At 34.9% G+C, this 15,412-nt stretch overlaps 1 protein-coding gene across 2 annotated transcripts in view; it reads right to left on the bottom strand.

The window, feature by feature from the left end:
- Window positions 1–15,412, bottom strand: part of LOC126734220 (anoctamin-3-like) — a 151,599-nt gene that overhangs the window by 11,717 nt on the left and 124,470 nt on the right. For both annotated transcript variants that reach the window (XM_050437756.1, XM_050437757.1), the window contains one exon: window positions 4,510–4,680. In XM_050437756.1, coding sequence (XP_050293713.1) covers window positions 4,510–4,680 — 171 coding nt within the window. The remainder of the gene's footprint in view (window positions 1–4,509; window positions 4,681–15,412) is intronic.

Raw genomic sequence — 15,412 nt, 5'->3', positions numbered from 1 at the left:
CTTTGTTAGGTAAATCGTTAGCTAATGGCACATTTAATATACCTACCGATGAGAAACTCACAGCAAATGAAGAAGAATTACCTTACGTTATAGAAGGCGATGAAGCATTTCCCTTAGAATCTTATCTTCTACGCCCTCATAGTAATAGAAAACAGTTTTGGAATTTTAGCTGCTCGCTAGAGAATTTTTATTCGATACATAGAAGTTTAGCCAGACACAGCACAAGATATTATTTTAGCAGCTGTATGTTTGCATAATATGTTATGTGAAAAACGTGACTTTGAATCGGAAAATGATTATTCAAATGGGTCTAATTCTTGTTTTATCTCGGTACCTACCGCTTCGGAAAAATTGCACAGACCAGGCAATGTTTGTAAGAGATACATTTAAAGAATACTTCACCTCCCAAAAGGACAACGTACCTTGGCAGACCCAAACCGTGAGACGTGAAAGAACACAACGAAGTTGTAAAAATATATTATTAATAAACATAGAAAATATTTGTATAGTTTGATTTACCTGCTATGTTCATGTGCTTCGTGTGCTTCCGTACCAACTTAATTATTAAAATTTCATCGATTTCTGCCGCCATTCTATACATTTGACGCCACCTTTGTGCCACCACACTGTTACTACACCTTAAAATGCGGTGCCACGCCACGTAATATATGATGAAAATCAGGCAAGAGGGGATTCGTACCAAGTCAAATGGCGTCGAGTCACGTTGTTGCATCAGAACAGTGTAAAAACAAAATATAAATATGCATTAAAATCCACGGTGTCAGATCCTTCTGACGTTGCGTTGGATGGTGTCGCATGGCGCAGAACAATGTGTTCCCGGCTTAAGGGTTTTTAATATTGCCAAAGGCCGTATGATGTATGTACAAAGAAGGCTGCAGACAATGCAAGTTAAGCTTGATGTAAACTTCTATGGAAGATTTTCTATGCTCAGAAGAGCGAAGCTGCCTTTAAGGCTTTCTAATGGCTGATAAGGTGAGTACGAAGCTCGTTGTAGAGCGTACAAAAGTATTGAATGCGTAAGTTCTTGTTATATGTCATTTTGATGGCTATCATGTAAACAACAAATATTAATTGCATCCTAAATAAGACCGAACGATTGCCAGCTCCTGCTTGTCAACAGCTTCGGGCTGAAGAATAAGAAGAGGATGGGCACTTTATTGCCCCGAGGATGAGAAGTCTACTTCAAAGGCAGATGAATCACAACATTGGTCAAAAAGATAAGGATGTACATGGCAAAGGACGAGCGCTACATTAAATATCCTACGGGATAGTCCTAGTAAAAATAATCTCGGTCAATACTCAAGACTAATAAATATACATTTATTTACCAATATAAAGATATCTAGAAATTACATCAACATAAAAAGGGCAATAAAATGGGTAATCACGTAAGCTCCACTAATTTGCCACTTGTTTGTGAAATTCTTTCCGAAAAAAATATATTTCAGACAGTCACATTTGAGTATAAAGTCACATTCGGTAAAAAAATCATATTTGCGAATCACTTTTCAATTTGTTTAAAAATTTTTACCTTAAGCTTTAATAACTCCGATGAAAATAACACATAAAACACATTTTAAGAGATATTCACTAAGTTATAAAATTCGATCTTTCTGTTTTTTGTATCCAATATTTATAATCATTTTTAAAAGACTTTGAAATTTCATATTATTTTGTAGGGTTTTAGGTAGTATATTGAACAGTTTTGGTGCGATATATTTAAAATGTCTTTGACCAATAGCTTTTTTGTTTTTAGAATTTTGAAATATTTATTTTTCTTTTTTCTGGTGGTGTAGAGATGTTCCAGAAGACTTATTTAAATTTTATTCTTTTTTACGTTCGTTAGTAGAGTTGATGAATATAACTGTCGTATTTCCATTATTTTTGTTTTCTCGTGAAGTAACTGAGTTGAAAATAATCAATTGTTATCAAAAATAACTTTAATTATCAATTTTTTACAGTATTTAGTAGTCTTAACTCTTTGAAGTACTTAGGGACTAAATTTAACCCACCTATTATACAACTCTACATTTAGGTTGGAGTAAAATTTAACCCACCTACAATTGTTTTTTTTTCCAGTAATGTACGTCGATTTATTTATTAAACCGTCTGACTATATGATCATATAAGCCTTAGATATTAAGCGTATAAAGTGCAGATGTCGCTAGATTGTGCCTAATGATTCAAGTGGTTATTCGTTTGTTTATGTTTTGTTGTTGCACGTTTCGTTCTAAAAAGGGTAAGATATTTTTTTTTTAAGTTTTATTGTTTTTTTAAAAATATTTGATGTACTTTTTATATAACTGTTTTATACTAAATAACTTGAAATTATTGAGTTACTTACTTCTATATTCTGTATTTTTAACTATGGGTTAAATTTTGTCCCACCATACAAGTAAGGTTTTTTAGGTCGGAGCAAAATATGGCAAGTGACCGATTTCCAGAACCATTACCTTGTAAGCTTATTGGTTTGATCGAAAAGGATCTTTATAATGAAATTGAGAATTTTGAAAATTCGGACAGTGAATTTGTAGGCATTTCATCAGATATCGACCCGGATAATGATATTTGTAATGGAAATGATGTAGACGAGCCAGAAATCACAAATAATTTATCAGAACCGGATAATATGGTAATATCATCATCTGATGAAGAACCGGAGGAATGGGACCCCGATGACCTTATTCCACTGAGCGAATTAAAAACATTATTTAAAATACAGTGGAGTAAGAACGGTTCTACCTATCCAATTTATGGAATATTCAGGACTAGCCCAAGTCATAAAGGAACTAGATAGGGTGAAACCATATAATATTTTTAAACTTCTGATTTTAGACAAAATTGTCGAACATATGGTGTTTCAAACAAACCTCTACGCAGAGCAAACTTTTCACAATTCCGGCAAAACTTATAAGCCCACCGATATACGTACATTTATTGGTATAAACTTACTATTGGGTATCAAAAAGCTGCCTTCATATCGGGATTACTGGAGTACAGATCAAGTTTTATATGATCTCTCTATATTAGTAGAATAAGTAATGTACATCTTAATGACAACAACTTCATGCCCAACCGAAATTCCGATAATTTTGATAAATTATATAAGGTAAGACCATCTTTAGAAATGTTGAAATCCAATTTTCAAGCCTGTCTGCATCCTCACGAATTTTTATCAGTGGACGAGTCTATGATAAAGTTTAAAGGCCGATCTACGATCAAACAATACAATAGGTCCTGTTGCAGAAAAATGTTTGGGTACCAAAGTAGTGCTTCAGATGACACAAAAGTTAAAACACAGGTATCATAAAATTTTCTTTGATAACTTTTTTACAAATGTAGCCCTAATGAATCAACTGTATCAAGAAAAGTTATATGTCTGTGGTACTGTTAGACATACCAGAAAAAATATGCCCCAATTTCTGGAAGATAAAGCAATGTACAGAGGTGACTCTGACTGGTACGTGAGTTCTACAGGACTTTTAGCATTTAAATGACGCGATAAAAGAACAGTTTACCTTCTTTCAAATTATCACAACCCAGATGACAAAAAATGAGGTCAAAAGGAAAGCGAAAGACGGCAGTGTAGAAAACATACCTTGCCCAATAGCGCTGACTGATTACAATAAACATATGAACTCAGTAGATAAATTTGACCAAATGAGGGCAGTTTACGGCCTCGACCGAAAAACCAAAAAATAGTGGCAAAGAATCATGTTTTTTTTATTGATGCTGCTGTTGTTAATGCTTACGTGCTTTACAAGTTATCTGAAGGGCCTAAAATGAACATGAAAGAATTTCGTTTAAATATTATAGACAACTAGTTGAACTAGGTACTGAAAAACCATTACCAACTCCCATCAAAAAAAAGAAACCTTTCCAACCAGAAACGATTAGACTTACTCAAAGTACACATCAGCCAGTACGAACCAGTAGACGAAGATGTGCAGTCTGTAGTTCCAAGGAAGTCTTGTTTTCAGTCCTACCATACAAAATAACTGTAGGCAGTAGTATGGTGGGTCAAAATATGTACCATGGGTTTTTTAAAGAAAGAAGTAATAAATTTGATATTTCTCAATGTTATATTTTATTTTAGAGCACCTTGAATTAGTTTTTATGTTTTTTTGTTATAAATAAGAATAATTTTTTTTTGTACCACTTGTGTAAATTTTTACCATTTTTTCTGTACCTCAAAGAGTTAAATGAGAGTCCCCTTACCCCACCCCACCCTACAAGGCCATATCTTAATTGAGACTGAACTAGGGAATAGTACAACGTTTTAAATTGTTTAATGCTTAGATACTGTTTTAGATACTTAAATTTCGAAACCTATCCTGATGTACTGCCAATGAAATAGCATTTTTTTATATTACATAGGTCATAGATTAGACTAATAATATGGGAATAATTTTATAGTCTTTAAAATTTATTTTTTTGTCGTTAGATGTAATTATATTAATAGGAATAATTAATACAAAAATTCCATACTTTTGTAAGGTCCAAATCTTTGTTAGCTGCTTTCTGTTTCATTTTCTTTTCACATTCTTCCAGACGATCCTGTTTGGCCTTTTGCCTTTCCAAATCAAGCTGTAGCTCTACGGATTCAGGCTTGTAAGGGATGATGTAGGCTAGTACTGTGTTACACACTAAAATGATATGCTAAAAAAGAACAAAGTAAAATAAGTAATATATTTTTAAAGGAAAATATTGGAGGTTTACAGTTATTCCGCTAGAAATAACACAGCATTTGTTTTTTTTAAGTGCAATAAATAAAATAAGTTTACTGAAAAAACTTCTAAGTAAATTATGAAATTACGAAGATTTCCTTGCAGAGAGACAGTTTAGCTTCAAAACGTTATCGTACATTTTTTAAATGGAATACATTGGCACAAAAGGGCAAACCCTAGGGTACTTGAGTATCACGATAAGCGTTAGTGCTACGAAGGTATCTGTGGATTTTTTTTTAAGTTCTACAAGTTGTAATGTTTGGGAAACACGTGTTGGGAGTTGATTTCACAGACTTACACTTCCCTATAAAAACGAGTCCTGATTTAGCGACAGTCTTAGCGCCCACCAAAGATGTGCGCTTGAAGAGAAAAGGAATGATATGCACATGAAGTGTGCTTAAGTGCAGTGTTCCTTGCTTTTACATGGAACGACGCTCACCGAAGCTGCGCGACAGCCGCTGGAAAGATTTTAAAGCTTCTCAATGCAATGTCTCACTGCATGCGTGCTGAAACGTAGGACAGGTTCTATTTTCGATGCTAATATTATGTTTAGTTATGTATAAAATTGAATTTGAATACTTTGTGTATACATTTATTAAAAATATGCGTGATAATCAAGAATTTAATGTTAAATTCCTACAGTTAATAGAATCTCACCCATGTCTGTACGATATTACTAGCAAAGATTATCGAATGAATGTGCAGGAGAAAGCTTGGCAAACTCCAGCAAAACAATTAAATGCATCAGGTAAGCAAAACAAATTATTTTTTTAAGTTTTAAAATTGTTTATTTTGTTTTTATTACATTCATTTTTCTAATATTAAGTACGAATATATACATACGTATTATGCCATTGTTTTTGACTTTTAGAGCTGTGAAGTAAAAAAAAAGTTAAAGTTGCTGTTAAAGCTGCTGCGAAGATGCTCGTTGTTATGAAGAGTTGGAATTTGCTGGTCCACTGTCGGCACTGAAAAAACTCATTTGCGTTTCCTGATAAAGTTATGTAAAACACATATAGCCTGGATGATGTCATCTACTTACTTGACGTTGTAATTGATTGGTATTTCTAGAATTCTAAACTTGGATGTTAACATGCCAAAAGACATTCATTTGATTTTTGGCCTTGCATTAAATATGCGCTTGTTGTTTGTTGGATTTCGCTTGAGATAGGGTTTTAAAATGTTTTGTGTCAGCGGAAAAGCCTTCTCAGCTGCGAAAAAATATGGGAAATTTGTTATTTCTCCTGGAATAACAAACTGTGGTTTGGGGGCCGGTATTCCTAATACTCCCCTTGACAAAGCTTTACCAAATGCACTCTCTTTTAAAGCTCTCCCATCACTATTCCTGCCAAATTCATCTACATCACACACTGCCAATAGTACCACAGAAAAATATCCTTTGTAATTAGGAAAGGGCATTTTAATCTGATGTGTTTCCCGTCTATACTTCCAATGCAGTTTGGTAGATTGCAGTCCAAATTTCTAGTGTAGAGCTAGGCATATACTCTTATTGCAAAGCATTCCATATGCCAACTGGCGTATCTCTAATAATCATTCTCAAAATCATTAATTAGTCTTTAGTACCTCAGGTTCTTTGTACTATTAACTAAGTAAAAATGTGTTTAATATCTTTTACGCTTAATACTACTAGTATAATAAAAATTATAATAATAAATATACGCATTATAATTTTTCTTCGGTTCCAGCGGTTGAGTGTAAGCTACGATGGAGAAATCTGCGTGGCCGTTATGTTAGACAAAAGAAGAAATTAAAAAAAGAAGAAAAAGAACATACGGCAACGTAGCGAGACTGCAGGTGTTTTATTGTTGTCTCATAATATCGTTTAAATAATCTGTTTTTAGTCCGATTTAATAATTTTTGTTATTATAGTTCGGTAGTGTACGGCTTACGTATTACGAGAGTGTATTTTGTTTCTCTGTGGTATTCCTGCTTCGTAAAAATACTGCTTTTGTAGTCGTTCCGCTGCCGAGTTTGGACCTTGGACCCCTAACCGTTGAGGATAATTTCCATTGTGCTTGGTCTCGAGAGTGTGCAGTGTTGCCGTAGTAACGTGTTTTTCGGCTACAATCCGCTATGTCGAGTAAAATCTGTAAAAAATGTAATACCTCCATAGGCAAAAAAATAAAACTGTATTGTGGTGTCTGTAAGGGCTATTTTCATCTATCTTGTGGAGGCGTTTCAGAAGTTGACGCCAGGTTAATGCAGGCTGAAAAGGCTCCCTGGAGCTGCAATCATTGCACTAATAGTGGCCCTTTTAATGCTTCCTCATCCTCCCGTAGAACTACAATTTTCTCCGTACCTGGTGAAGATTTGGAACTAAAAATGCTAATAAGAGAACTGCAGGGTGAACTTCGAGAAATGCGTAAATCTATAGAATTTCTAAACGAGAAGTATGAAGAGGAGAAAGCGAGGGCCAAGGTTTTGTCTGACATAATTACCGAGATATCCAAGGAAAATACTTTGCTTAAGCGGGAGGTACAGAGTATTAAGGATTATCACAATATTTTAGAGCAGAATAAAGTCAAGTCCAATATTTGTGTGACCGGTCTAGTGCAGAGGGAAGAAGATAAAGTAACCACAGTGGGAAAATTGAAGAAGCTTTTCAACTACATTGATGTCCAAGTATCTGAAACCGCATTTAACACCATTAAGTATGTCCCTACGAAAACTAGTGGTACAAAGGTTATCCTTACCCTAGAAAACGCAGACGCGAAAAAAATGATTATTGATGCACGAGTGAAAAAGGGTCGTATAACGAGTAGAGCCATAGGACTGGGTGAGTCAACAAGCTACATCTTTTTGGATGAGGAACTAACTCCACTAACCTACCAGCTTTTTAAAAAGGCGAAACTACAACTAAAAAATCACGGTTTTAAATATATTTGGCATAGGAATGGTAATATTTTAGCTAGAAAAAGTGATAATGATGATTTAATCGTAATTAAAAATGAAGGCTTTTTGGAAGAACTACTTAATTAATCTAATAATTTTCCTTTATTTTCTCTATTAATTTATTTGTTATTTACTCCTTTCACTTTGCAATGGATTCTTTAGGAAAATATCTTAAAATCGGTCATTTGAATGTAAGATCCCTGCTGCCTAGTATCAAGGACGTACAAAATTATTTACTGGCTTTAAACCTAGACATTTTGGCGATTTCGGAGAGCTGGCTAGGAGTAAGTGTATCTGACGAGGAAATTTATATCGATGGCTACCATTTTTATAGAGTTGACAGAGGGATTAGAGGGGGTGGAATAGGAGCTTATATAAAAGATAATTTACAGGTTGATAAAATTAATGTAGTAGACTCCAACGCATCATTGGAACAAATATGGCTTACAATTAAATTTAAAATAATCACCCTCGGTGTGGGTATTTTTTATAGACCTTTAAAATATAATGTAATTGATGCACTTAATATTTTAGAAAATTCAGTCGGGTTTATAATGCCCTTGTGTGACGAATTGGTACTGTTGGGGGATATTAATATTAATTTATTACGTCATAACAAAATTAGTAACGATTTTGATAATTTTTTGGAATCTTTTAATTTTAAACAAATGGTTATTAATCCAACTAGAATTTCAGCATCTGACCCTAGCTTACTAAATGTTATTATTCTCTCCAATGAAAATTTGTTGATAGGGCCGGTGTATCACAAGGATTTGCATGATATTTCTGATCATCAATTAATATACTGCTCAATTAATATTACGGTACCTTCCACCATTCCTAAGTATATTGAATACCGAAATTTTAAATATTTTGATTCTGATCGATTTCACACTGATTTGTGCAACTGCAACTGGTCAAATATTTTAGACTACGATAACGTTGAGGACAAGCTACAGTTTTTTACTGACTTAATAGTTGCTCCATTTGATATACATGCCCCTAAGCGTAGGATTAAAGTCACCAAACCCAAATCACCTTGGTTTACAGATGTTCTAAAGTTAATAAAAGCTGAAAGAAATAAAGCTTTGTCAAAGTATAAAAAATTTCGTGAGATCAAAGACTGGGAGGCCTATAAAACCTTAAGAAATATGTTTACCCAGGCTGTCCGCAGCGAAAAGAAAGCCTATCTAGAATATGTGACAAGCAGCAAAAATGATAAGTTGATGTGGCAATCTATAAATCAATTAAATGTTTACAATAAAACAAAAAATAATTTTAACTTACCATTAAACTTAAATAGCCCAGACAAGATTAATAATTTTTTTATTGAGTCAGTACGCAAAATATGTCCCACTGTCGACCAAGACACAATAAATTACTATAATACAAACCGCGGGACTAATGGCAGGTTTAAGTTAAATCTTGTTACTGAAAAGGATGTTGAAAGTGCTCTATCCCAACTAAGATCGAATGCTGCTGGCGCTGATGGCATAACTCTTTTCATGCTTAGACTATGCTGTCCTCTTGTAATTCTATTTTTGACCAATATATTCAATACATCAATAGAAACGGGTGTTTTTCCATCTCAGTGGAAGACAGCTATTGTTATTCCTATACCAAAAACTCCAGGTGTAAAACAACTGTCAGATTTGAGGCCAATTAGCCTTTTAAGTGTTTTGTCTAAGGTATATGAGCGGCTTATATATAAGCAAATGCTGCTTTATTTTCACGAAAATCATTTACTTTTTGAGGGCCAGTCTGGTTTTCGTAAGGGATTTAGTACAGCAACGGCCCTGCTCAATATTCTTGATAACATAATTAAGGCATCAGATCATGGATATACGTCCGCGGTTGTGTTTCTCGACTTTAGCAAGGCATTCGATACTTTGGATCCAAAACTTTTTCGAGCAAAGCTGAAATATTATGGTTTTGAAGAAATAACTTTAGATTTGCTCGGGGATTATTTGGAGGGGAGATGGCAGCGTGTGTCTTTAAATAATAATAAATCTGAAGGTCTTCGCGTGGAGAGGGGTGTGCCACAAGGATCAATACTGGGGCCACTGTTGTTTATTATTTTTACAGCGGACATGTGGAAATCTGTTAGAGGCTGCAACCTAAGTCAGTATGCTGATGACACCCAAATAGGAGCAGAATTCTCAAAAAATAATTTTAAGGCGGCTGAAGACAGACTTAACGAAACGATAAATAGTATATTAACATATTCAAATAATAACGGTTTAAAGTTAAATCCCAATAAATCCGCAGTAATGTTCTTTGGGCCAAATACCGGGTGGGCTAAATCGAATATAAAAATTCAAATGGGTGGTGTTGATATATCAGTGGTTGCAGAGTACAAGAACTTGGGAGTTTGGTTCGATGAAAAATTAAGATTTAGGGGACATATTTCAAGGGTTAAACAAAAATCCTATTTTTCATTGCGTAATTTATATAAAAGCAGGCACTTTCTCAACTTCGGTATAAAGAAGCAGTTATGTGAGACCCTGGTTTTGTCCCAGTGCAACTACTGCAACTTTGTCTATGGCCCTTGTCTTGATATGAGTAGTAAGTACAAGTTACAAACAAATACAAAACTCCTGCATAAGACTTATTTTTAATCTACGCTTAAAAGATCACGTCAGCCATAGACTAAAGGAGCTTCAGTGGTTAAGTATTGAGGACAGACAGCAGCTTCATTTTGCTTCTTTTCTTCATAGGATGCTCAAAACTGAATCGCCAAACTATCTATTTGCAAAAATTACACCTAGATCAAGCCTTCATAACCGAGATACTAGATATAGAGACTATTATGAAATTCCAAGGCATAAGGGAAGCTTCTTTAAATCTTGCTTTAGCTATACTTCTGTTAATTTATTAAATCATTTGCCTGGAAACATAAAAATGTTTAATCAATCAACTTCGACTTTTAAAAAGAAGTATAAAAGTTACCTTTTTTCTAAATACTAATCACTTTATTTATTTATTTATTGTTTTTTTTTTTTTTGATTAATCACTTGTTTTTGTCTTGTGGATTCTGGAGAGAATTTTGCCTTATTTTTTTGCTTTTGATTTACTTTTGTCTGGTAGACTAGAGACTATTTTGTGTTGTTAGAGACTATTTTTTATTTTGATTTACTTTTTGTTTTGTAGATTTTTTAGGGACAATTTTCAGTTGTATTTTCTATTTATTTGAATATTTAATTTACCTTACTGTATGTTTCGACGTTGTTGTAATTATTGAAATCTTATATTTTGTTCTTGCTATGAATACTCGGCTAGCAACAGCTGTGCTGAATCTCACCGAGTATAAAATAAAGTCGTTTTTATTATTATTATTATTATTAAATATGTGCCTTCAGGACCTGGATGTGTAAAATATAATCAGTTTACTTAGCAGCATATATGCATTTTTTTGGATCCTTTCACCACTTGTCGAAAAAGCAAAAGCAATTTACAGAGAACAGAGGATTCTGAAGAAGATGTTGACTTTTTACATTCTGAGCTTCCGGATAATTCCCAACGATCCAGTATAGGTGCATCAGAACGTGAAGACAGAACTAAAGTTACGAGTATGGTGAGCCTAGATGAATCAAATGATTACACAGTTACACAGGTTGCCGATCAACCCAAAAATTACCTAGAAAAAGATCTTCAATTGCAGCAGCAAGATTTAACTTATATTGCTTCAAATGTTCACATTGACAACCGAATTCAAAGACAAAGCCAAAAAAGTTCATCAACTCATTTAAATCAGGTACAGCAAAACCCAATTCAATCTCAAGCACTACTCTCGAAGATATCAATCGTTCGGTTCTTAATTATTTTGAATTAAGACGTAAGTCCAAAGGAACCCCTGCATTTCAAGAAAGTGTAACACAAGATCCTGAAGTTTAATTTTCATTAAGTATGGTTCCGGACATACAAGCAATGAATCCAGAATAAAAGAGAACATTCAAGATTGGTATAACCTTATTAGCTTCGGATATTTTAGAAGGGAAAAGTGTGATTGAAGTACCTTCTCCCTCGCCCTCAACTCAGTGCTCAGAACAATCTCAAAATAGTAGTGTTGCTCAGTTTACAGTACTTCAACCAGCATCCCAACAAGATACTACACTACTTTGGAACAACCCTTAGCAGGAAGAGCAAGCTGAATATTGTTTTAATGCAAATAATGGAAATTTCACAATTCTAACAAGCCAGTGTTATTTATTAGACAAATAAATAAAAGTTTGACAGCAGATTTTTTTACTTTGCTAACTAAATAAAATAACCGCCTACTTCTTTTATTACTTGTAAGAAAATTATATTATGCTTTAAAATATTATAAAACATATTTATACCTACCTCAAAGTAATGAACAGACGTTCTTCTGTGGACACACTTTGCCTGTAGTTCGCATCCTTTTTTTGAATAAAAGGACAGACTTTCTCAATTCTTCAAATCTGCAATGTGCATGCGTTTTGTACACCATTTTGAGATGCGATCACAAGACACACACATGTTGTCCACTTGACTTGCGTTTCAGGTACGCTTCAGCAACACTTCACTTCAAGCATATCGCTGCTTTTGTGGGCGCTCTCCCTTAGCCTCCGCAGATGCATTCGATATTCATGAGTCGCATCTGCCTATTGAGAAGATCTTGCGTATAAAACTTTAGGTGGAATAATATTGGCTAGTTCGGAAGAACATTTATCGTGATGGTATCAGTGAGGTCTGCCAACTTTCTTCTATGGGCTAAACTGTCCATACTTTTAGTAATCTCTGGATCTCATAAGTCCTTGTGGTTAGGTGCAGAGCTCCATATGTATGAGCAATACTTAAGAGATGAACGAATCTCAGCCTTATAAAGCGTTAAAAGATGTTGCGGTGTATAAAACCTTTTTGTGTTAAAGAAAGCCGCAAGCTTTTGAGATATTTCTGCTACCTGATCCAAGACATATTGCTTCCAAACTCCACATCTAACACTTGATCTGACGAAAACAGCGGCAAAGTAAGTCCGCACGTAATAAGCCAGGTGGCAGACAGCCTTTATTGTAAACACAGAAGCTTGAGTCTTAGGTGCGTTCAATTTAATTAGATTGCACTCACCCTACTCCAAAATTATGTTAGGCTCTTTGCGAGGTATAGGTTTTCGAGAAATCTTTGAAACAAGGAAGTTGGTGGCAAACCATAAGAATACATGTTTAGGGTGTTTTCGTGCCAGACTCTATCGAATGCGTTCGAAATATCCAGAGCTATTGCACGAAATTTACCATATTTCTCGACAGCCTCGATTCAAACATGTGTGACATAGACTAACAGATCGCCGATAGACCTGAGTTTTTGAAAACCATACTGACGGTCGCTAATGATGTTGATAGACTTCAAGTATTTTAAGGTTAACAACTTTTTCCATTACCTTGCAGTGACTAACACAATCGAACAGTTATTGATGAGCACCGTCTTTTTTCCTTTTTAGGGTATTGGTTGAATCTAAGCAAGTTTATAGTCTTTAGGGAAGATACTTCTTTTGTATGGAAGAGGAAACAGTTTGCACAATGGTGGTTTCAGCACGACCGCACTTTTTTAAAAATATCCTCCGTATTCCATTAGGGCCGTGAGTGAAAGAATGCGTGTGTGGACTTTGCTTCGCCAATCTTTACATTCAACAGAGCCCTACATAATCCAGATAAAAAGCATTCGTATCCAAACAATAGTAGGCTTCACTAACACCTATTCTGATGGTTCCAAAAACTAAAACAGGCTAAATCTCGAGTATAGATCCTCGATGAATCTTATTACAAACTACCGAGTGCGATCAGACAAGTAACCAAAGCAAAAATTATTTAGTAGGCAACAGTAATTAAGGATTTTACTTATCGAATGCATTCTAAGTAGGATCACATTTAACAGATGCTTAAAGGATGTCATCGCTTATCTTTAGAAAGCTATGGCTCTTACAAAATCCAAACTATGTATGAGGCAAGATATTATGATGGTTACTATTTCGCTTTGCAAGACTCCTTTGCTTGGAAGGCTGCTTATCGGCCTGAAATCTTTGAGTTCAGAAGGTTGGAAACTTTTAGGAACTGGTAAAGGAAATGCGCTATTTACGTTGTAATATGCAACTCATGTTAAAGTACGGGAATAAGGTCAGGAAAGCAGTTATTCAGCGTAAAGAATTCAATTTCATTAGTTCCAATGTTCTCTGGTTTTATGGATTTGAAGGCGACGATAACTTATTAGAATCTAAATAAAAAAAATATACACTTATTTTTTGTTCTGGATATAAAAGTAGAGGGTGGTAGAGTCCGGAGTTTTAGTAACCACCGCATTTATAAAATAATCATTTATTTCTTCGGCACTATCAAATACTGACTATCTACATATTAGTTCAACTAGATAGTCAGTTATGTGACGTTGCCGATACATCTATTCTATATTAAAAGACCTAATTATTTTTACGTTATTAAGAGTGAAAAGAAGATAACTTTGGGGTCACTTCACAAATATCGATACCTTTTTCTTGTTTTCGCTAATTCGGAGTAAACAACTTGGAACCAATTAGCCACCCCATATTATTATGAAGAATGATGATTACCCTTTTCCAAAGCATTAACTAAATTACTATTAACTGGCTCTTAGAACTGCCAGGACCAGGGACCAGGACAAGTGTTCTTTAAACAAATTTAAAGCTTAACCCTGGTAAAGCCTGGTAACCCTGGCTAAAAAGTAAAGCAATTCCATGCCTTCCTTGTGGAAATGTCGAGAGTTTTCCAGAATTAGATCAAGGAGCATATTTAAAATAAGGGTAATCAGACAACCGACTTTCTAGCTAAAAGAGCTATATCTTGAACACTCTTGAACTACTAATAAAGCAGCTTTTTGTAGGTTTGACTATGACAAACATTAGACAGCTACTCAAAGCAGGCTTACTTACACTTACTAATATGAGTCACAAGATCCGGTGATGTCCATGGCTGCAATTTGTCTAAAGAGGATTCTTCTTTTTCTTCTACTTCTTCCTCATCTTCTTCTTCTTCAGCCTTCCATCTTACCCTGCAGAATCAGCTTTGTGATGGCGTAGCCAAACTCTATCAAGAAACTTTCCGGTTTTTAACTATATTTAAAAGTTGTCTCTGCTCTGCTGGGATTTTAAATAGTCTGCGAAGAGTCCATATCTCGAACGCTTGCGATTGAGTGATCTTACTTTGATTAGCCAGGTTTATGCCCGGCACAAAAGGGCTAGGTCACTTGTAGCATTTTATCACTCTTAGATGATGGTCCAGGGGCAAGCATTGCTGTAGGAGGATACCCTCAAGTTGTCAATATGCCGTTTTGACCATGCATTCGAACCTTAATTTGCTTGTCACAATCCCACTCGCCCTTAAGAACATCTGTGGTACCTAAATCTCTTCACTTGTTCGATGTTTTCGCGCTCTACCTCCAGAGTAACCTCTCGGATTCATCTCGTAATGACCATAAATTTTGCTTTGAATATGTTAATATGCAAGCGGTATCGCCGACCGATGCCATGTATCTTATTTAACAGATCCTCTAAAGTAAAGTCCAACACCATGGTACCGTCAGCCTATCTGATATTATTGATGGGTTTTCCATTGACCTTGAGAGCCCTGGGTTCATTTTCAAGAGCAATCCAAAATATTGTCTAGACATAGATGTTAAAAAGCATCGGAGACAAAATACAGTCCTGTCACACTTAGTTAACATCGAAATCCTCGGTTGATCAGTGTCCTTTATCCTCACCTGGA

The sequence above is a fragment of the Anthonomus grandis genome, chromosome 3, assembly GCF_022605725.1.
Source record: "Anthonomus grandis grandis chromosome 3, icAntGran1.3, whole genome shotgun sequence".
NCBI lineage: Eukaryota > Metazoa > Arthropoda > Insecta > Coleoptera > Curculionidae > Anthonomus > Anthonomus grandis.
Note: the sequence above shows the minus strand (reverse complement) of the source record. Positions and strands in the feature narration are given on the sequence as shown.